Source organism: Bactrocera dorsalis, chromosome 1, assembly GCF_023373825.1.
Source record: "Bactrocera dorsalis isolate Fly_Bdor chromosome 1, ASM2337382v1, whole genome shotgun sequence".
NCBI classification, from domain to species: Eukaryota; Metazoa; Arthropoda; class Insecta; order Diptera; family Tephritidae; genus Bactrocera; species Bactrocera dorsalis.
The window spans coordinates 71,745,411-71,770,091 of NC_064303.1; the positions used below are offsets into that span (position 1 = coordinate 71,745,411).

The 24,681-nt window shown below is 34.6% G+C and overlaps 2 protein-coding genes across 12 annotated transcripts in view; both read right to left on the reverse strand.

The window, feature by feature from the left end:
• LOC105222100 (electroneutral sodium bicarbonate exchanger 1) overlaps positions 1 to 24,681 on the reverse strand; it is a 762,556-nt gene that overhangs the window by 555,542 nt on the left and 182,333 nt on the right. For 9 of the 10 annotated variants that reach the window (XM_049462397.1, XM_049462395.1, XM_049462401.1 and 6 more), the window contains one exon: positions 8,698 to 9,162. The exons of the other annotated variant lie outside the window; for it this stretch is intronic. In XM_049462397.1, the coding sequence (XP_049318354.1) occupies positions 8,698 to 9,162 (465 nt within the window). The remainder of the gene's footprint in view (positions 1 to 8,697; positions 9,163 to 24,681) is intronic. 10 annotated transcript variants of the gene reach the window in all.
• Positions 1 to 24,681, reverse strand: part of LOC125780363 (zinc finger BED domain-containing protein 4-like) — a 298,323-nt gene that overhangs the window by 172,966 nt on the left and 100,676 nt on the right. The gene's annotated exons all lie outside the window — the stretch shown is intronic.

A 24,681-nucleotide genomic window follows, 5' to 3' on the forward strand; every position in this document is an offset into this window, starting at 1 on the left:
TAATTGACTACGTACCTCCACCCACTGGTACCTCCCATAAGCTTGAACCATCATACAAAGGACCATATATCGTAACGAAGGTTTTACCCAACGACCGCTACGTCGTAGAAGATCTACCAGATGTGCCTAAGCAGCGGAAGCGTTATGCAGGGGTATTTACGAACGACAACATGAAACCATGGGTAAACCATAGTCTTGTAGATGACGACTATGAAACCGAGACACCAGATTATGGTAAGCAAAACACTAGTGAAGAAGACGATAGCGAAAAATCGTCCAGGAGAGACGACCAATCAGGAGTGGCCGAGCTGTCAACGATAGATGGCAAGCCTACTAAATGAGCAACAACTTTGTCAGGTCAAAAAGACTCTGCACAAACTGCTTGTAGCGTTATAAAACTACTATAGTTTATGACATAAAATATATGTTTATTAAAATACAAATTTGATTGTAATACTTTAACGATTTCCTCAAACAATGGATGAAGAGATCGTTCGCAAAATTTGTAAAAGAAAGTTTTGCCAACACTGGAAGTTTTTACCCCTCCTTAGGTCGTTGCAAATTGTGTAAAAGTACAATGTTCGATTACACCCGATCTTATATCTTATTTACTTGTTGATCATAAATATTTGCCATATTAAATATTTCCAAATTTCGAAAGTATAAAATGTTCGTTTACAACTTACCACTTCCTTACATGTTTTACTTACATACATATACTTGTAATTATTATAGACTCACTTAGTTGTGTTAAAATTGACCATAACTGAGACATACGTACATACATACAAGGTGCGTTCCAAAGTAACCAGGAGGAAAAAACAGAACAAATGTTTTTTTGGGCAAAATCCATTTATTTTATTCAAAATTATCCCTTTCTGCTTCAATACTGCTTTTTGCAGCACGGTCCAAAGGCATATCGAACGAGTGTTTTAGCTGGTTGCCCGGTATGGCCGCAGTATACGGCAACAAACCGTGCACATTCCTTTCGTAAGCACAAATGTTCGGTCAAAGTGCGATAAATCGATGTTGTGGAGATGTTCAATTCCATTACCTAAATTTCAATGATGATTTCGGCTCATTTTTAATGATTTCACGAAAAGTTTCGATGGAATTTCCGGTGATCCCCCCCAGGTGGCGCCATCTACATGTCGACTGATGTATTAGAGTCTGCTATTTTTATCAATTGTCCAGTGAGAATTTCATTGATTGGAAGTAAAGTTATTGCGTTTTAAGTGTCAGTATGTTTGTGTTATCAACATTAATGTATTATGTTTTAAAATTGGTAAAACTTTTACCTAAACATTTGAATTGATGAAACAAGTTTATGGCGATGATTGCCTATCCCGTAGTAGAGAGAACGAGTGGTTTCAACGTTTTCAAAGTGGTCGTGTGGACATAAATGACGTCAAACATGTAAAATTTGATGCCCTGATATTCGGGAAATCATAAAATTGAATCTTGTTATCTGAGCTTTATTTGTGTTCAATTCTATCAGTTCTCTAAATACAAGATCCGATTCTAAAAAATTTTTAGAAGGAATAAAATTTCCTATAATGAGACGACCTTATGCAGAAGTAGCTCGATTGCAAGCAACATATTATATATCGAAGGTCTAGGCATTCTGGGTCTAGTACCGAGCCGCTCAAAATTTTTCATGCCTATACTCGGAGTATAGGCAAGTAAATGCAGTCGAAGCATGTACGCTATGACGCTAATTCTGCCAGCGTCAAAAATACACTCGAAATACAGGAATTCAGTTTCGAATAAGCATATAGAGGACTTAATGAGAATCAAAACTTACGATCTTGAAGTCGATATGGAAAAAATCATGGAAAGTTAAAAAAAATTAACTTAAAATTGTTGTTCTTAATTGCTTTTTTAATCAAAAACCATAATTTTTGATTTTTTTCTAAATTTTTAATAACAAAATAACCAAATAGCACAATTTCACTCAGTGTACTAAGCAAGCGCGCGCACACAATCATACGCTAGCAGATATCAAATGTGTGATTGTATGCGTAGGTAAATAAATTGCGCATTATTTTGAGCGGCTCTGGTCTAGTACATATAAACGAAAACTTTACTATATGTGGCACCCTGACTTTTATGAATTGTTATTCCCTCAGGTGGAACAACTGGAAATTGATTTCTTCAATTAAAATCTCTTCGTTTCTTTTGTATTGGAAAGATCTCATAATTTTTTCAATTGGTGTTCATGTACTTTCTAGACGATGAGTTTTTTTTGAAGGTTCTATCAAGCCAACAGAAAGTTCCAAGAATTTATTCCATAAAGTTGATGGAAAAGAATAATGGAAATCAATTTGCATAAGTTGTTCAGTTGCCCCATTAACCAGGCCATCACACGTATTTATATTCACTGTAATTATATATTTGGCGGTGGTTTTTAGTGTCAAATCATAGGGTAGTCCCTGCTTTTCAGAAGTTTTGATCTAGACTAAACTTTTTTACCGAATTTTGCAAGGTTTGGTACGTTTTTTAACAAAACCGCTACCGTCTTTAAGATACATGACAATCTACTTCCTCTTCTTCCTCATGATCACTGTCTTGTGCTCTTCTATGGGACATAAAATATTTATAAACAGATGCAAAATCAGACAAACAAATAGTTCCTAACATAACGGTCTAAAACGGTTTGAAGTTCCGTACTACGTTTTACCATTTGAACACGTTCATCAGGTCGAAACGTATTCTGCATTACTTGCTTCCGAAAGATGGAACACAATCCTGCTATATACTGCTTCTTGTGCAGATATTTCTGTGCCTGATATAAATTTGTGACCTACTCGTATATGTTTTAGTTTTTACATAACTGTATACTAGTTTCCAGCATTTACTTCTGATATAGCTTCATTTAAGAGCCTGGAAATTTCTCTATTAGATTTGTTAATATAATTAATTATATAAGAGCAACAAGCAAATGCCTCCAGTGTACATATATTGTATGTAGTTCCAAAATCAGTGGATTGTAAGCGTTTATAAAACGATCCTGTAATTTTCTTTTTAGAAAAATTTTGGGTTGTGATAGGCTTAATCTCAGAGCTAACAAATAGTCATCGAAAGACATTTATTCTAGTGTTCAAAACTATTTACATTCGAAATGTCTACTGTGGTAAAATTTTAATTTAAAACGTTTTGAATTTTGGAAAAGTGTTCATTATGTCTTTCTAAATTTTCAATTGTTTCTGTCAGAGGTAACAATATTTGTGTTGAAGGTATTGTTGGATGCGGTATACCAAAAAAACAAAACTGTTTTCCTCTTATTTTTCTAGTACAAGACCGACCCCCCCTTTTTTTCGACAACCATACGTCACCGCTTCCGTGCAGTTAGACACAATTTGACCGTTGACTTGATTCGTATTTCTATTTGGGTGCCAAAATATCAAATATCAAATTTCGCAATACGCATGTACATATGTTTATTTTAAGTTGTGTAGTGAAGTGAAAGTGAAAGTGATTCCCATAGCTAAGGTAAGCTTCTATTAAATAAAGAATAGTTTTAACTTTTATTTTTAACTTTCGTTATATTTTTCGCTAGTTGAACATACCCTCTTTTTCACATAAAAAATGTAATGTTTTTAATTTCAAAAGCAATTTTGTTATGGATCAATGTTCGTCCAGATCATATTTTTTTGTTTATTGAATACGTTACACCATCAGCTTTTCTATAAAAAAAAACAAGAGCCGCAGAATCCCGCTTACTCCTTAAAGACAGCAGTTCAAAGCATTTTGTTAAAAAAATTTAAAAACCCTTTTTTTTTAATTTTATGTTTTTTTCAGTTATGGAGATACCTAGCTCGTCGGGGATGAAAATAGTGACCCGTAAATGTATGTTTGAGCAAATGCAACTACAAAATTTGCTAAGTATAGATGAGAAATTGGAGTTTTTAGAAAACCATTTGCTATTGTCTTGCGGAAACACTGTGGAAAGAAAAAAAAAAAGCCTTAAGCATAAATTTTCTTACATCAAACGCGAATTTAAACAGAGATGGCTAAAAGCTCAGAAAGTTGAAGAAGTTTTTATGAAGAAACAACCAGAGGTGGTTGGAAGGCACTTTTGAAATACTAGTGCATTCGCTTAATCAACCAGGTCGTCCGAGCAAATCATTTTCGGATTCGAGTGAACGAAGCAAGAGAAGAAAAACTGAGGGAATTCGATCAAATGTTGATGATGAAATGATTATTCATGCCGCACAAGTCATATTGCAAACGGAGGGAAAAAGAAATGCCTCAAAAGTGCTCGATATACGAAATTCACCAACAAAGGCTAGTCAATATAGAAAAGCCTATTCCAAGACCACTGAAACAATTGCTCCTTTGATCCCGTTCCAAGCACTCAAAATGTTCGTAGAAGCTGACCTAAGGGCAACTAACCCAAAGCATTACCCTTGTTACGACCTTTTGTTGAAAGCAAAACAAGAATTCTACCCACCAAAGACGGCATTGCGAGTAACGGCTACCTGCGCAGAAATTAGTTTACAATGCCTAATGGATCATACTATTTAACGATTATCAATCCACCTGGAAGAAGTGTTATCAACCCTTAATGAAATTGAAAAAAGTCATTAACGGTCATTTATAAATGGGGGTGTGACGGGTCACAACAAGCACGGTACAAACAAAAATTCTCGGAAGACGCCGAATCCAATGCTAGTATATTTTTGAGTTCTTTTGTCCCACTTCAAATTATTTGTGGTAAAGAAAACAATAAAGTGTTTTGGCAAAACCCAACACCATCATCACCACGATTTTGCCACCCCATCAGATTTCGGTATGTGAAAGAAACTACAGATGTAACAAAAGAGGAAATAAGTTATGTGCAAAATGAAATTTAGAACCTCACTCCTACAAAAGTAAATATTGATGGAAAAGAATTTTCTTATAATCACATTTTAAAAATGACCATGATTGATGGCAAAGTTTGCAATGCTGTAACAAACACGACCTCAACTAGCCGATGCTATATATGTGGCGGGACTGAGGAAGAGAAAGCATTAGAAGAAGAAAGGAAAAAAGAAATCCAAGAAAGATTCCGCTTAAAAACTGGGCTGGTGGTGGATATGCCTAAAGCCAATTTTGGTAATATCAATGATGGCAATACGAGTAGGAGATTTTTTGAAAACACAGAATTAGCGGCGGACATAACAGGCGATTTCAAGTGGACACGAAGAATACGCCTTCAACACCGCGCAAATGTATGTGGAATTATACGGATGGCATCCCATGACTCCAACAATGCATAAATTACTACATATTACATGGGGCGACCATCATAGATAATGCACTGTTGCCAATCGCCCAATTGTCGGAGGAGGCTGCAGAAGCGCGAAATAAATATTTTCGGTCATACAGACAGAATTTTTCAGGAAAATTTCAAGGGAAGAATGCAACCGTGATATTTATCAAAGATTGCTCCTTACCTGTATGTCTTTCATGAGGAAAAGTCGGAAAATTGGACAATTCCAAAAAATTAATTTTTTCCATACAATTTTTTTTTAATTTTTTTCTTTTGTTTTTAAATTACTTGAATCTTCAAATTTGTTGTTTGTTTCAAAATTTTTTGAAAATTATTCAGTGAAAATGTTATGTGTGTTGCACACAAAGTGATCAATTACAGATTGAATTTTGCTAGGATGCTACGAAGAGGTCGCGTTAATATCGGTCGGCGTTCTTTTTGGCATCAACATACATAAGCAGCCCAAGGCCCATGATCGAGTACTCCCAGGATGCGAGGACATACGTGCGGTATTATGAATCGCTGGATATCAGCAAGTGATCGTCACGATGTGACAGCAAGGCATTTCAAGCAAAAGCTTCGATGGACTTTATCTTGAAGCAACGTATATGTGGTGCTGTTATATGCTACATAGATGTACTCTGTTGAGTTGCAAAAACAGGTTTGCCCCACGCACACATTCTTCTTTGGATGGTGGATGGTGGTTACACCAGATCAAATTGATGAAATCATTTCTGCGGAAATTTCTGATGCAGAGGAAGATCCAGTATTATAGGAAGTGATGAAAACCAATATTGTTCATGGACCTTGCGGACACCATAATCCCACTTCGGTTTGTATGTCTGATAATAAATGCATGATACACTATCCAAGTGCTTTTCTTCCGGAAACACAAACTGGACATAATGGAAATTCACTCTATCGGAGTCGCTCACCAGACGACAATGGCAGAACTTTCAGCATTCAATTTAGAAGAGTGAATATCGAAGTTGACAACACATGGATCGCACTATATTCACCATTATGGTCTAATTAACATTCAAAACTGATGTCAATGTAGTTTGGTGAAATAGATAAAATACGTTTGTAAGTGCGTCACGAAAGGAAGCAACATGGAGGTTATTGGTCTTGAACGATACGGTCGATACGTGAACTGCAATAAAACGCTTTATAGGATATTTACTTTTGCAATTCCTGAACGTTTTCCGACTGTTGTGCGTCTCGCAGTTAATTTGGAGAATGGAAAAAGAGTCTATTTCAACCCAGAGAATACAGTACAGCCGGTGGAAACACCACCAGCATTCGGAAATACTTTGATATTATACATGGAATACATCGTCGAAGAAATAGTTACGCAGAAAGCAATGCCAACCAGTAGATGAATAACTAATGCATTAGGATGAATTCACACAAATCACCCTAAAAACGACGATTGCTTCTACTTTCGGTTGCTATTGATTAATGCACGCGGCTCAACTTCACTTGAGTCATTGCGTACTGCGAATGATGCGGTGTGTGCAGGTTTCGAAGAAGTAGCCAGCAATTACAATTGCTGGAACATGATAATCAATGGAATCAAACGATGGACGATTCGATAGCTACTTCGCATGCCACTTCGCACACTTTTCGCGAAGATAATTTCGAGATATCAGCCTTCAAATCCACGTCAATTATGGGATACGGACAAAAATGGCATTGCCGAAGACATTTTACATCGTATTCGCTAAAAATTGGAATTGGGTCAATTCCGGTTTATACTTCCGGTGGTTTGATATCAATTCTCGAAAAATTAACTCATCACGAATGTTCGGACATTGGCCAAATTATTTGCTGTCAGAAATACCGATGTTGTTGACTGGAAACTGGAAGATTCAAAGTCGAATTCCGGGAGACTTGCGCTCATACAAATCGATCGATCGTCTTGACAATGAAAACGACGCTGCGAATTATCTAGTGGAATTTCTAAACTCTTTGGAGAGGCTTGGTATGCCACCGCATCATTTGCGTTTCAAAGTTGGATCTGCCGTTATTATGTGTCGCAATCTTCATGCGCCGAACCCCGTAACCCGACTGATTGTGGCGCACCTATCGAATACAAGGGTGGCAGAATGCTTGATTCTACGAATTCCTTTAAGTTCGAACGATTTGCCATTTCAGTTCAAATATACATTCAAATGTGCCTTTGAGATGACAATCAACAGGACAGAGGGATAATCGCATAGTATGTGGCATAAATTTGGAAATGTTATGTTTTTCACGCGGCCAGATATACGTGGCGTGCTCACGAGTTGTACAACCATCTTTTCTGTACACCGCGTTACATTGAAAAAAATGAAATGATAAATTCAACTTTCTTTTCATTTCAAAACACATAATTTCACGCAGGACAACGGCTGCGGGGTCAGCTAGTATTATATATATATAAATATAACTAAACGGTTATAGACCAAGTTTTCTACAGGAATATTGACTAAAAGAATTTCTTGACCTCGTGGATTTAGCTCTGCAGGTTCAACGGCTATTGGAGTACGATTAACTGAAAAGTTAATATTGTGAACCTGTTCCGCATGAAGAGGTTGAACCAATCTGACATATTCTTCAGATGCAAAAAAAAAAGAACCTCTTCTTGGTTATTAAATTCTGAAATCCAGTTTTCTCTAATACCTATTCCAATCGCCTACGACGGTATTGTCAGCCTTTACTCTAACGAGGACATCAACCAGCTTTGCACCGGCACCATCCGAATTAAGGGACCGGACATTCCAGATGCATGCCCTTAAATCGTTATCCTTAGTGCGTTTGCCATGGTCGTTATCAAAAGGAGTCTCTCATTGGTACTGTTTTTTACGTGGCGGGTCCCAAGCCCAACGCCTAACCCTCTGGAGGAGATTTTTCGCCTTCTCACATTAGCTCGCCTTCAAAAGGATGTTTTCTAGCTACCCAAAGGATACTTAGTCGAAGACCTGTAGTCGTGAACTGCTTGAGCCAAATGTAAAATAATCATTTCTGGCCAACCCCCGGGTGAATGGTGCTGAGGAAACTTGCGTGAACTTCTAAACATGACTCCATCCTCCATGTCACAAATACTTGACGTAAAAATACCGGCGAATTGGCGACATGTAGCTTATGTATGCTGATGATACCGCAAAAGGGTGCAAAGCCCTTCACTTTGCTACTACCTCCATTTGGTAGAATGCGATTTTATTGGTACTCGGGACACTAAAAAAACTTTAAATTTAAAAAGCGACTCTAAAGGTAGCTATATGTATAATGAGAGGCACACTCACGTTTCTTTTAAAATATATTATTCGAAAGTGTTAGTTCTAATTATTCAAAATGAAAAGATGTTAGCCACTCCCACTCGTATCAGTTCAAACATTTTGTAGGATAATAATATTATTTTAGATACTGAAAAATGCTTTTGTATATCAAATACTTACTTTTAGAATCCGTTTGATTACAGCTGATATCAGCAAATGATCGCATAATTGGTAATTCTTTATTTTTTTTACTGTACTCGTGCTGATGGCGATGTCGTCTCAACAACATGTCTATTAACTTCTCACGTAAAATTAGTGGCAAAGTACCATAATTAACCATGTTGTCGCATAACATATCTATTATGACTTCAAAGGTATTGGCTTCTACATCTAACAAAACCGACCCCTTTCGTAATAAAGTACGTAGTTCGAAAAATGAATGCAAAAATAAAGTAGCGACATGTGGTTTCGACCACCTGTTACCGCCTTCTTCAACATCTTCTTCAAATTTTATCCACCTTGCAATTTCTTTCCATTCAAACTCATCGTTCACCATCATTTCGGAAAATACCGGATGTACATCATAAACTGCATTGGAATCATCCCCTCCAAGTATAAATTGTATACATTGCGTTGGCGAAGTCACTACAAAAATATATTATAAATATATATATTATTGATTCTACTTAATTTTTACTTTTACAAACATGCAAAAATATCACTACACAAAAAATCTGTGCAAACTTCATCCAATTTTTAGGAACAAAACTGCTTTATTAATTACTTGAATCCCAATCTGCCAATCTGAATTTGAGGTCTTAAAGAATTACAATTTGATTTTTTTTTTTTTTTAATATGTAAAGGTGTTTTTAGTGAATATTCGATTTTGAACAATAAAACTAAAGAAGTAGGGAAGAGTGGGGGAGTAACCGAATATGTCATACTCTTGCTACTTTAAGGTGTGGGAAAAACTTTATTCTAAAATTGTTGCGTAAGAATCCAAAATTCATTGAGAAGTTCATATATTAGGTACATAAATATAATATATGGGAGAAAAAGGTAAAATTTACGCGAATTATGTACTTTTTTGGAAATATCACATATCGTAAACATGAATAGATATTATCTGAGTGTATATTCTGAGTTTTGCTCAAAATTTGAAAATTCTTATTTTTTTCTTCAAAATCTATGTCGTACTATCTCGGGCGTAAAATTTAATGTGTTTGGTGTATTTGATCTTTTATTCATCGCTCTTTAAGTAGTTATTGATAGTATGGCGAGAAAGCATATATAGGAGGTATATAATCCGATTTCATCTATTTTTACACTATCGGTAGGTGTGCTTAAGGGATTTGTCGGAAGTTTATTATTGTAGAAAATAGGTGCCTTTTACTAATGTGGTCTCCTTTACCAAATTTCGTGTCAAGTTAAGTTTTTTGAGCGTGGCATTGATCCCTATATCTAACTCGTTTAGTTTTTGGTGAACACAGGTGGAGTAAAATCATTTACTTTCGTCTCTAAAGGGTCAATTGCGCAAATGGGTAATAAAGAGCATACAAATGTAATTGAAATAATTAAGGAAGGAAAAATTTTCTTAGTAAGTGGCATTTTAATAGTATAGAATATTAGCAAAAATGAAATCGGGATCAAAACCCCGCTCACTCTCCATAAAACCGTACTATTAAGAACCTCTAAAATCACAATAAATCAGGAACCATAAGCACTCGAAACATTAAATTTTTCCACTGAGTTGGTATTGTACGGCTTTATAAGATTCGGCGTTAAAATTGCACAATGGTACCTAATATTCGTCTAACATTCCTATGTTACAGTGAGAAAATGGAATGCCACCACATCTACTTCCCAAATAACACAATTTTAAATTCCTTTTGAATCTTTCACTTCCCACTTGGGACGTATAGTATGTATAACATTGCTTGGATTCCCTGGCTTTAATTCGTGCAGGTTGCAAGAGTATAATAGTTTGGTTGCTCCCGAACTTAGCTCTTCTTTACTTGTCAATGTTTGTGTTATTCTGGCATTAACCGGGCTAAACATACATACAAGCGTATGTCATCAATATTTCAAAATTATGAATAGTTTTAAATTAATAAGCCTGGTATACTATGTCTCTGTTAAGTGAGCTCAACTCCCTATTCCCCTACTTATACGATTTCGAATTATTTTATATTTTATATATAGAAGAACTTGACGAGACTTGTTTTTAGTCAGTGCATTAAATGTACGAAGTGGGTTCTTTGACAACTGTTTAGACTTCGAAATAAAAAAATTAATACATCAACTGGAATTAAAGGAGATAATTTAGTAGATCTAATATATGCATATTATTTTAATATTCTAATGCGGTATCATTGCAATCAGATTGAGTTCCATTGTTTGTTGAATCTTTACTACGCAAGTTCAACAAATGAATATTTGGGTTTGTATCTGGAAGTGCCAATACTCAGAACTCAATTTCCGCTAGATATTGTTTATTTTAGACCCCTTCTTGTAAGTATATTTCATTATAAAAACTTTTTAGGACATTTTCAAGTTCTCTTTGCTCAAAAAATTCATATTTTTTTAATTGTTTTCAATTGCATTACGATGTTTTCGATCAAATATTGCTGTTTATTCAACCATCGATAGTAAAGTATTAACATGGTTTGGTCGTTATTTAACAAAACTGCTACCATCTCTAAGAAACATAATTATCACAATTTCTGGTTAATTAGTACCTTTCCATTAAATGCAAAATATTCTAAACAAAGAGTCTGAACTGGTTGTTGAACATCACGGCCTAAAATACCAGCTTGGTCAAATCAGTCAAGTGGTCCACGAAAATTTCACAAAATCACCGATTTTGAAAATTAGTAGTTCATTAAGAAAGGGATCAGACGCATACCCCGTGATACAAATATTTCGGCAAAATTTTATTTTTTTGTTAAAGTTATTGAAGGCTGAAATTTAGAGCACGATAAAATTGTAAAATTATTTTCTTATAAACTACAGGAGTTAATCGCTGAAATTTTTTGAAGTCAAAGAAAAATGTTTGTGCTATATTATAGATATTTTTTCATGATTTATTTGTTTAAATAATAATATTTTACACAATTTTTGGTAAAACAATTGAAGTTTTTCAGGTGTTCTTCACGCTGAAAAGTATGTGACACAACGCGGAAAATATTCACTTATAATAAACTGCAAAAAGATTTTTGTTCGTTCATACAATTTCAAAGATATTTAATTTTTTTTGTGCCTCTACCGCTTTGTTATGGAAATTGAGCATTTAGCATATAGTCGGAGCTTATTTAAGGGTATACGATAAAATTCATGATTAACTTCGATATGAAATATATCTGCTATTTGGAAATTTGTGACTACTCGTAATATTTTGATTTTGAGACTTTGCATCATATTTGCATTTCAATTGAGGTGTAGTAAAACTTGTTGTTAAAAGTGATATTTTTTCTTTTCATTTAGTTAGTAAATTTGATAAAGTATCATATTCAATTAAATGACGAATTTTTACAAAGTTGTTTAGTTGTTCATGAATAGTGAAATTATTTTTATAATGCGAGATCTGTTGTTTAACTTGCTTTTGGTATTAAACAATTGTCACAACTTTAAGCAGAATGTATGTATAGTTTTTAAGTCTGGCGAATGAGTGAAATGAGTCAAATTGTTTAATAGTGTCTATCTGCTACTATGTTCATTTTTCCAGGCTTGTAAAATATTTTTGATGCGAGTTCTTCGATTATTGCATGCCATATTTTCATTTTTACATACATATTTAGTAAAAGTATTAAGTACTCATGCAATCACATAAAGTTCTTTTTCGTTTCTGGCAAAACTTTGCTCAGTTTTATCAAGTGTTTTAGAAATAAAAGTAAATAATAAGTTTATATTTTTTTAATAATACTGCACCTATTACTATAATTGACGCATTAGTTATTAAATGGTTTTTTTGAAATTGCATCTTTACCCACGTTTGTTTCAATTCTCCTTGACATGTGATGTGAAACATGGCCATTTTCGCCAGATAATAATGTTGTACAGGGTTTTGCAATTGCTGCATAATCTTTAATCAATTTTCGATAGTGGCCTGTTAAACCTGCATGCCCAACGATTGGAATTTAAGTGTGCTATGCCCAATCCATAAAAAAGGAGACTCCACAATCTGCGCCAACTACCGTGGGATAAGCCTCCTCAACATCGCGTACAAGGTTCTATCGAGCGTATTGTGTGAAAGATTAAAGCCCACCGTCAACAAACTGATTGGACCTTATCAGTGTGGCTTCAGACCTGGTAAATCAACAACCGACCAGATATTCACCATGCGCCAAATCTTGGAAAAGATCCGTGAAAGGAGAATCGACACTCACCACCTCTTCATCGATTTCAAAGCTGCTTTCGACAGCACGAAAAAGAGCTGCCTTTATGCAGCGATGTCTGAATTTGGTATCCCCGCAAAACTAATACGGCTGTGTAAACTGACGTTGAGCAACACGAAAAGCTCCGTCAGGATCGGGAAAGACCTCTCCGAGCCGTTCGATACCAAATGAGGTTTAAGACAAGGCGACTCCCTATTTTGCGACTTTTTCAATCTGCTGCTGGAGAAAATTATTCGAGCTGCAGAACTGAATCGAGCAGGTACAATCTTTTATAAGAGTGTACAGCTCCTGGCGTATGTCGATGATATTGATATCATCGGTCTCAACACCCGAGTTACATTCCTACACTCTAAACATGTAGTAATGTATGTATGTAGATAGTAAATGCTTAATATTGTACTAACATAGAATTGGGTTCCACATTAGCTTTGTTGTGGAACAAGAGAGTAAGAGTATTTCGGGTATGCTAACGCCAACTTAACTAAAACATAAATATATATTTATATACATATATATAAAATATATATATACATAAATATATACATATGAGTAAACAAGCTAATGTGGGCTGATAAAACAGTTAGTCCTTATATTAGAAGCGAACTAAAAAAGAATGTTAGTACAGTAAGCATTAGGATAAGTAGTAAGTAAGCTAAGTAATAATGAAAAGCAAGTTAGTCTTAAGATTCACCTCAATAAAGAAGGACGCCAAAGCTTAAGCTTTTAATTCAGGCTGTTTCATTTCTGGCGCAGTCGGTAGAACTTTGTCTTAAGACAAAGCGAACTTTAAGCGTAACTTAAAAGTTATGTAGTGTATTTTCCACAGTAAAGTTGGAATACTTTTCATCAATAAAAAAAATGTTTCTATAAAAGACATATGTATATAATTTTTCGGCAATTCGACGTTGCCTTCCGAGTGTTACGAAGTTTTTGGTTTGAAGTTTGACGTTATATACTCGAATTATAGAGTATAAAAATAGTGGAAATTACGTAAACAGTAAAAAAAAAAAAAAAAAAAAAAAAAAACTTTCGACTGTTGTGGCGTGTAAAAGTTAATAAAAATTGGGTTAAACAAAATTGTGGTGTATAAAACTATAAAAAAAAAAATTCGGTTGAACTATTTGCGTATAGTGCGTTTTAGAAAATAACATTTGAAAAGAAAAATTAAATTAACTAATTAAATAATCGGGAAAATAATTCATGAACAGTCGACAAAAGCAGTTGCAGCACCAAATGCAACAGCAACAAGAGCAGATACACAGCCAACAGCTACACAACCAGCAGCTACATAACCAGCAGTCGCAGCAGCTCGTTCTTAGTGACGACAAAGTTATAAGTCACTTTCGTCACTTAAAGCCATTCAGCGGGTCAAAGGGTGACAATTTTCTCGCCTTCATCAACGCCGTCGAAAGAGGTTTTTACTTATGCAACAACAAGTCCCATTTGGAGGAGTTCGTTACACAAGTAATCGGTGAAGCAGGAAGATGCATTCAACAACTGGCATACAACAGCAACTGGACGGAGGTAAAGCAGCGTTTGAAACAGAGGTACCAACCGGAGGAAACCTACTCGCAAATCTTCAATCGATGCAGAAATATTAAGGTTAGTAATTTAAGAGAACTTTTTGATTTCTTTTTGGACTCCAGTTATAGGCTTAATGAACTATATGAATTTGATGAGGCAAAACCCTCAATATATATGCCCATAAATGTAGATAGGGATCTTAGGGATATTTTAATTGAAAAAATTGACGGAAGTTATCGTACTCATTTGAACGAAAATGCTACCTTACTCGAAATGTATAATAGTTTTTCAAAATATAGGTTATTAGACGAGAAGAGAGCTATTTCCTACAATAGCAGGAAACAATATAATCAAAGGACATTCGAAACTGGTAGATTAAATAATATTAAAGGGAGAAATAATCAAATTACACAAGCCAATAATAGCTATAGTAACTATAACCACCAGAACTCAGTGCAGAGTAGACGCTATCCGAACCAAACTATTAGAGAACAGACTAATCAAGTTTCCAACTATAATAACAGATATAATAATTATCAAACCAAATCCAATTCACACATGAGTGTTGATACTCAAAGTGCTAGATCTAGTCGGACCGAGTCGAGTTATCAGCCGATGGAGGTAGGTAATGTAGAGGAGGATGTAAATTTTACCAAAATGCCTCCACCTCCAAATTGCCCTTAATAACTGTAACAATTGGCGGTCATGAAATTACATGCCTCATTGATACAGGTTCAGATACAAGCTTAATTAAACCAAACATTTTCGAAAAATATTTTCCTAAACAAAAGCTTCCTACACCTCTTTGGTACAGGACAATAAATGGTATCAACCAAGTGACGCACAGAATAATTACTCCAATACCTGATGAATTTAATGCTTCAGGTACCTTATCGTGGAAGGTAATTGATTTTGATAGCAAAACGTATGAAGCTATAATAGGTCAAAATTTTCTCATTCCTCTTAGAGCTAAGATTGATGTGGAGAATAGATTTATTAATATATTAGGAAATATAATACATTTTGAGAGATTTAGTCCGTATAAAAAGCAGGAAATTTGCGCAATCGAATTCAGTGACATGGAAAATTTAGATTTATCACATTTGAATTCCGAAGAAAGGCAACTAATAAAAAATTTATTGCAAGAGTATGATGACATATTTTATAAAGAAGGAGACAAACTTTCTTTTACACACGACATTAAACATACAATTATTACGACAGATGATAGACCTATCTATTCGAAAATATATAGATATCCACAAGTCCATGAGTTGGAAATTCAGAAGCAAATAAAGGAAATGTTAGAGCATAACATCATTAGAGAAAGCAATTCAGCTTACAACAGTCCTTTGTGGGTAGTTCCCAAAAAAGCAGATAAATCTGGAAATAAGAAATGGCGCATTGTGATCGATTACCGAAAGTTGAACGAAATTACAGTCAGTGACAAATTCCCGATACCCAACATCGATGGTATCATGGATAAATTGGGAAGAGCCCAATATTTTTCTTCAATTGACCTTGCTAAAGGTTTTCACCAAATAGTGGTGGATGAAAATTACAGAAAAAAAACTGCATTTTCTACTCCGTTAGGGCATTACGAATTCTTGAGGATGCCATTTGGCCTTAAAAATGCTCCATCGACATTCCAACGTCTCATTAATTCAGTTCTCCGAGATTTCATAAATAAAATATGCGTTGTCTATTTAGACGACATTCTCCTCTTTAGTACCTCTTTGCCAGAACACATAGAAAATATGAAGAAAATATTTCAAAAATTACAACAAGCGAAATTGAAAGTAAGACTAGATAAATGCAATTTTCTAAAAAAGGAAACAGACTTTCTAGGTAATTTATTAACCCCTGAAGGGATAAAGCCAAACCCAAATAAGGTGGAAGCCATACAAAAATTAAAGTTACCCACTTCGCAAAAACAAATAAAATCCCTCCTAGGTATCACAGGCTTCTATAGGAAATTCATCAAAGACTATTCTAAAATAGCTTACCCTATGGTCGCATATCTAAAAAAAAGATGCAAAAATTAACGTATATAACCCAAGTTATATAACTTCTTTTTTACTGGCGTAGACACCGCTTACGCGATTATAGCCGAGTCAACAACAGCGCGCCAGTCGTTTCTTCTCTTCGCTACGTGGCGCCAATTGGATATTCCAAGCGAAGCCAGGTCCTTCTCCACTTGGTCCTTCCAACGGAGTGGAGGTCCTCCTCTTCCTCTGCTTCCCGCGGCGGGTACAGCGTCGAATACTTTCAGAGCTGGAGTGTTTTCGTCCATTCGGACAACATGACCTAGCCAGCGTAGCCGCTGTCTTTTAATTCGCTGAACTATGTCAATGTCGCCGTATATCTCGTACAGCTCATCGTTCCATCGAATGCGATATTCGCCGTGGCCAACGCGCAAAGGACCATAAATCTTTCGCAGAACTTTTCTCTCGAAAACTCTCAACGTCGACTCATCTGTTGTTGACATCGTCCAGGCCTCTGCACCATATAGCAGGACCGGAATTATGAGTGACTTATAGAGTTTGGTTTTGGTCTGTCGAGAGAGGACTTTGCTTCTCAATTGCCTACTCAGTCCGAAGTAGCACCTGTTGGCAAGAGTTATCCTGCGTTGGATTTCAAAGTTATATAACTGCCTTTGAAAAATTAAAAGACACGATTACAAACCCTCCTATTTTAAGATATCCAGTTTATAACAAAAGATTTAAACTAATAACTGATGCAAGTAACTTTGCTATTGGCGCAGTTCTCACTCAAGATGAGCATCCAATTTCATACGCTTCGAGAACATTAAACACTCACGAAAAAAACTACTCAACTATAGAAAAAGAGTTGTTAGCGATAGTGTGGGCAGTAAAATATTATAGATCTTATTTATACGGAAGGGAGTCTGACCTTAAAACAGATCATCAACCGCTGAAGTGGTTGCAGAGGAAAAATTGTGGTAAGGATATAAATCCTAGGCTTCAGCGTTGGTTAGTACAATTGGGGGAGTATGATGCAAAACTCGATTACATAAGTGGAAAAGAAAATAAAATAGCCGATTTTCTAAGCCGTATTGATAGTAACGAGATAAATATGATTAATACAAAAAATATGGGAATGACCGTTAAACAAATGTTAAAAATTAAAGATTTAAACGCTGGAGAGCAGCAAAATCAAACAATTTCTTTGGAAGTTCAAACCAACCATTCTCAGGAAGAAAGTTCATATAATCATTTTAAAAACCTCGATACGGTTGTAAATCGTTTCAAACAGCAGCTAATTTTGGTTGAATCAAAGGAATGCGAAGTAATAAATGTTTTCAAAAATAAACGCGTTTATATTGACAAAACAGATATCAATAACTTTAACATAGTCAATATTGTAAAAAGACATTTTAATAGAGGAAAGGTCGCTATATACTCTGAACTTGAAGAAAATGAATATAATGAGATTCAAAAAATTCTTTTAAGTATCTTGAAAAAAAATCAAAATATTTCTTTTATAAACTGTAGCCATTTTCCGAAAGATATTGTAGAAGAATATGAACTAAAAAAACAGATATCGCTTTTCCATAAATTCGAAGTAGGGCATTCAGGAATTATCCCAACTTACGAAGGAATAAAACATAAGGTGTATCACCCACAGCTAAAAACTAATTGCGAAATCTGTAACGGAGGAAAATATGACCGAAACCCGATCAAAGCGAAATTTTATACTACGGAAACACCTAACACGGTAAATGAAATTGTGCATATAGATACTTACGTTAATAGTAAACACTCATTTATAGTTTTTGTAGATAAGTTTTCGAAACATGTCATTTGTTTTCATTTAATTGATAGAAATAGCCAAATAATCATATGCAAAATTAATGAATTTTTATCAATTAAAGGGCATGTAAAAAAGTTTATTTTCGATAATGAATTTAATTCAAAAAACGTTCGTGACTTTCTGACCAAAGAAGGCATACAGTTTCATGCTACAAAGCCAAATAGCCATACTGGTAATTCCGACGTCGAAAGAGTAAATAACACACTTACAGAACGGATAAGAACACTAAATTTGGAAGAAAAAGCTCCAATCATAACCCAAATGTGTAAAGCCGTAAAGTTCTATAATAATTCGTATCACACCGCAATAAAAGCTACACCTTTAGATGTACAGAATAACAAAATCGATCATAAAATAATTAAAAACCGATTAGAAAACGCAAAATTGAAGATTATTTCAAAACATAACACCAAAAGAGAAACCTATTTAGAAACTAGAGGCGAAGGTTTTATTAGGAACTATAAAAGCGTAAGACATAAAGAGGAGCCTAAATTTATCAAAAGAAACTTGAAAAACATTCATACATCAAATATTAAACGTCCTTTAAAATTCGAAAACTCTAATATGAACACTCATACTTACAGTGACGTTAATGACAATAGAAGCCATAATGACAGTTAACGTTACGTCAGAGAAGCTTTAACTTTTAAACAATACATCTCAGCGTAGAAGAAAAATAAAAGGTGGTAAAAAAAAAACAAAAAAAAAAACTCATTTACCACATAATTATTAATGAAAAATTTGAAAGCCATTACTTCAAAGAAATTAATTTTTTTTTTTCTAATAGAAAATTCCTACAAAGAGATAAAAAAAAAGAGATCGAATAGTTTGCAACTGATTTTTATAAATTGAATTTAATTTAAATTATTTTTGGGATCTATAACAACGATAACTTAGTCATTTGAATTAAAAACATAATTATTACAGAATTAAACTTAATAACTGGAGTACCAAAAAAAAAAAATTTTAATAGAAGTTGTAAGCCGAATTAACTCATAGTTAATAGTTATATGTAAATACATGTAAATACTAAACACTATATTTTTAAGAAAAATGTTTAACTTAAGGAATTATAATATAGTAATAATTTGGTATATTCTTACTTATGCTCATATAGAATAAACAAAAAACTAAAATAGTAGCAATATAAACTAACTATCTACTGATTAAAGTAGTTATAAATGAACATTACCATTTATAGTAATAACTCGATACACTTTGTAAAATAAAAAGTTTTTAGATGCCAAATATAATATGTAAAATAATAAAAACAATTCAATGAAAGATTCCAAATCAGATGGAATACAAATTGGAACAAAAAGAGTTAAAATTGAAAAAAATATGTTAAGAAAAGTCTTTATTTATATTTTCAATATAAAAGAACTAGAATAAATTTTCTTTCACAAAAAACCATAACTATTGTAATTAAAAATAATATTGAATTTTTCTATACAAAAAAAAAACAAATTAAAATTGTTAACGAAATTATGTACAAAAGAATTCATATACTGAATGATTTATGTAAACTTACGAATAAGCAATGAGATCCAGGAGAATCTCAAATCAAAGGGTGGAGGAGTTACATTCCTACACTCTAAACATGTAGTAATGTATGTATGTAGATAGTAAATGCTTAATATTGTACTAACATAGAATTGGGTTCCACATTAGCTTTGTTGTGGAACAAGAGAGTAAGAGTATTTCGGGTATGCTAACGCCAACTTAACTAAAACATAAATATATATTTATATACATATATATAAAATATATATATACATAAATATATACATATGAGTAAACAAGCTAATGTGGGCTGATAAAACAGTTAGTCCTTATATTAGCAGCGAACTAAAAAAGAATGTTAGTACAGTAAGCATTAGGATAAGTAGTAAGTAAGCTAAGTAATAATGAAAAGCAAGTTAGTCTTAAGATTCACCTCAATAAAGAAGGACGCCAAAGCTTAAGCTTTTAATTCAGGCTATTTCATTTCTCCCGCGCCGTTAGTTCTACTTTCTCCAAACTGGGCAAGGAAGCAACGCAAATGGGTCTGGCAGTGAACGAGGGCAAGACGAAATCTCTCCTGTCATCAAACAAACAGTCGTCGCACTCACGACATGGCCCCCACGTCACTGTTGACAGTCATAACTTTGAAGTTGTAGATAATTTCGTCTATTTAGGAACCAGCATTACCACCACCAACAATGTCAGCCTGGAAATCCAACGCAGGATTACTCTTGCCAACAGGTGCTTCTTCGGACTGAGTAGGCAATTGAAAAGTAAAGTCCTCTCTCGGTGAACAAAAGCCAAACTCTATAAGTCGCTCATAATTCTCGTCCTGCTATATGGTGCAGAGGCTTGGACGATGACAACAACCGATGAGTCGACGTTGCGAGTTTTCGAGAGAAAAGTTCTGCGAAAGATTTATGGTCCTTTGCGCGTTGGCCACGGCGAATATCGCATTCGATGGAACGATGAGCTGTACGAGATATACGACGACATTGACATAGTTCAGCGAATTAAAAGACAGCGGCTACGCTGGCTAGGTCATGTTGTCCGGATGGATGAAAACACTCCAGCTCTGAAAGTATTCGACGCAGTACCCGCCGCGGGAAGCAAAGGAAGTGGAAGACCTCCACTCCGTTGGAAGGACCAAGTGGAGAAGGACCTGGCTGCGCTTGGAATATCCAATTGGCGCCACGTAGCGAAGAGAAGAAACGACTGGCGCGCTGTTGTTGACTCGGCTATAATCGCGTAAGCGGTGTCTAACCCAGTAAAGAAGAATAAAGAAGAAGAAGCCTGTTAAACCTAAAAGGCTTAACTGTTGTCGTATTATTTTTGGTTTTGGAAATTCAAAAATTGTTTTAATTTTTTTATGTTTTTTGTTACAGTATAACCCAAAAACTCTCTTATAAAATATTAAATTTTCTACTGATGTTTTTATTTTGTCATTTTAAAAATTACCACTTTTAAATGAACTCTTTGCTCATCTAAATGTTGATATAATATAATGTATGTAGTTTCCAATACACTCCCTTAAAATGTTGGCCATTGCTCTTTGCAATATTCCAGGAGTATTTTTCAAACCAAACGGCATTCTTAAACACTCGAGTTTACCATTGTTGCCGATTCTAAGTCGAATGTTGAAAAATAACTTGACCTCCCTAAATTTGATAAAATTGTATAAACGTAATGGGTACATATCTGCAATAGTGGTTCCATTTTTTTATAGACAAGATGTGCTATCATCATTGGTTCCCTTCTTAGGACCTATAAAAATAGGTGACATTTCCATTATTCAAAAGTTTTTCAGTTATTCCTTAACGAAATTGTTTGCAGCCAATGGATAAGGATATTGTTTTCTCCAAAGAGGGAGTCTCTTGTTGTACAAATTTCAGCTCTTATATATACTTGTTCGAAATGACAACCCTGTATTTACTTTTGAAAAAATGTTATTGAATTCTTTATTAGTTTTAGTTTACTAAACTTTCTTTTTCATTTCCCTCTTTATTTTCATTATCACTTTGTAAATAGATATAATATTCAGAAATATGGCTATCATTAAATAAATGCGAAATTCACATTCAGGTTTTTTAAACTATTTATTTAAATTTAAAGAAAAATAGTTTTATAAAATAATATTTTCGGTAATTTTTTCGGATGGCGCTGTAGAACTCTTTTGTTCTACAATTTTAATATTTGCTTTATTTTTAGTATTTCCGGTATTTTCTTCGGCTGGTTATTTAATATTTTTTGTCCCAAATTATATTAATTTTTTCGATTAGTTTTTTCATTAAAATTTTTAAAATAATTGTTTTCCTCTTTCCCATTATGGATTAATAGTCCATTTTCGAAGTCAATTTTTGCATTGGGTAGCATTGGGTGCATTGGGCATTAAGTAGATTACAGAGTATTGCTTCTATGTATATTCTCTATGTCAAAAATATGTTTTTTAATATTGAATATTTCTACTTATTAATAGTGAGTTATTGTAGTGATCCGTTAATAGTTTTTACTATTTTCTTTATTGCTAACTCCTTTAGACACCCTATTATATTTGGTCTACAATAATAGTTAGTCGCACCGGTGTCTAAAATTATGAAGCATCTATGTATGTCCAGTGTTTGCACCTTGTTTGGCGATTTAGGCTCGTCCAAAAAAGTACTTTCATTTAAGTTATTAAACCTTTAAGCTTTAGTTATGAGTTAGGGTTATGCTTAATGTGGAAGTATTATAGGTATATATGTATGTGTAGTACAAATATAAGTTATAAATATTACAGCCTCCAAAGAATACATAGGCTGCTGCATATATTTCTGGACTAGGCAACACTAAGTGTTGCCAGGTGCAATCTGACATTTTCATTGGAAAGCTTGACATTTTTTAGCATAACATCACTCAGAACGTTTTGTGATTTAATCGTGAATTGTTTTATTTACAGGGAATTAACAAAATCATCTCGGCCAAAAAATGGAATTAACTCGTGAACATTTTCGTGCGATCATTTTTCATAACTTTCGACGTGGATTATCACGACAAGAGTGCATCAATGAACTAGAATCTTTGTATGGGTATGAAGCACCATCCTATAGCACTGTGAAAAACTGTTACAACGAATTCAATCGTGGCCGACGCTCGCTCAAAGACGATTTCCGTGAAGGTCGTCCAAAAACAGCCGTTGTGCCAGAAAACATCGATGCCGTACGTGAACTGATAATGCAAGACCGTCATGTAACATACCTTCAGATAGAGGCATGCCTATGCATTTCTCCCACCAGCATACATTCGATATTGCATGAACACCTGGCCGTAAAAAAGGTTTGTTCTCGTTGGATCCCGCACAATTTGACAATCGCTCAAAAAAAGGCTCGTGTGGATTGGTGTAAAGAAATGCTGAAAAAATACGATCGCGGTGCTTCAAAAGACGTTTATAAGATTGTCACAGGTGACGAATCATGGATCTATGCGTATGAGCCCGAAACAAAACAGCAATCGACCGTGTGGGTCTTCCAAGACGAGCCAAATCCAACGAAAAAAAACCATTTTCGTTGATAAATATGCCTATTTTCATTATTAGGCCAGAAATATATATAGCAGCCCTCGTATATGTAAATTATATTTTTTATTTATTTATTTAGTATATATATATTCATTCAAATCCTAAAACCAATATTTACAATGCGTATGCTTGTGATTAGAAGTATGTGCCGAAATTGAATTGTTTTAAGCTGTAGTACGAGTATATGTGGAATATATTGTATACAAAGCTGTGATAATGATATTTAGTTGATTTTAAATAATATGCTTTAATTGGGCTCTGGGGATGAAAGTGTAAATATTTTTTATATTGACAGTTGTTGGTTCTTGGAAAAGTTTCGAGGGATAGGAAATCTCGTGATATGTTACAAAGCGCAGGACAGAAGTTCGTTATGTGTTCTATATGGTTTGTTGAACTGTTGCATAACCGGCAGCTGGAAGTTATGTTCCGTTCCAGAATATGTTGGTGAGTTAAGATACAGTGTCTTAAGCGAAGTCGTGTGAACATTTTGATCTCCGGAATTCTGCATCCGGAAGGATATTTTCTAAGTTCCGAATGTGAGTCGACAATTGTTATCAAAAGAACCCCATGCCGCTCTCGTTTTAAGCTTTGAGTAGTTTTTAACGAATTGAAAAATGTCGTTGCTTTCATAAGTTTTCACGCAAATGTATGGACTGCGAGTGGCGTTTTTTTCTCTATCAGCGAAGTTCGCTACCTGAAATCTCTAATTAGAGAGCTGCCGTTGGATGTATTTTGAGCGGCTGTGATTCTTGTAAGACTGTCGGTACAGATTACTTATTTGCCTGGTCGTGATCCATTAGATTGCTTTTTTTATGGCGTATGCTCCACTGCATAGCCGTGTTGTGGAAGCTTTTTGACACATCTGTGTAAACGATCCTTCTGATTTGAGCACTCTTTCGCGTTGCATAAAGAGTTGTTTATATACCGCAACGTTCGTAGAAGCTTTATTCCATTAATTTGCCTTCTGTAACGGAAGAGGGTAGAACCCATGGAGGGTGCATGCAAATTTTCGAAGACTTATGTAATTGTAAGGGGAATATCAATTTCATGGTCGTATTCAGCAAGTATGCTTTTGGTACTGGAGGTTTAAAATGCTCTTAGGCTCTGCTACTGCCATGCTGTTAATATTATTACAGTTTCTTTTACGACAGATATGTAGGTATATTTATCTAATGATAACTTAGCGCGAGATGTGAGAGACCAATTGAATATACGCGTATTATTAAATATTACCGTAAAAGCTAGTTTGACGTTACTCAAATGAAGAAATGAAAATATCAAAATATCATCTGCATACATACAATGGCCGACTGGGTAACTGGATAGAATCTGGCTAATTTCATTAAATACAATTAT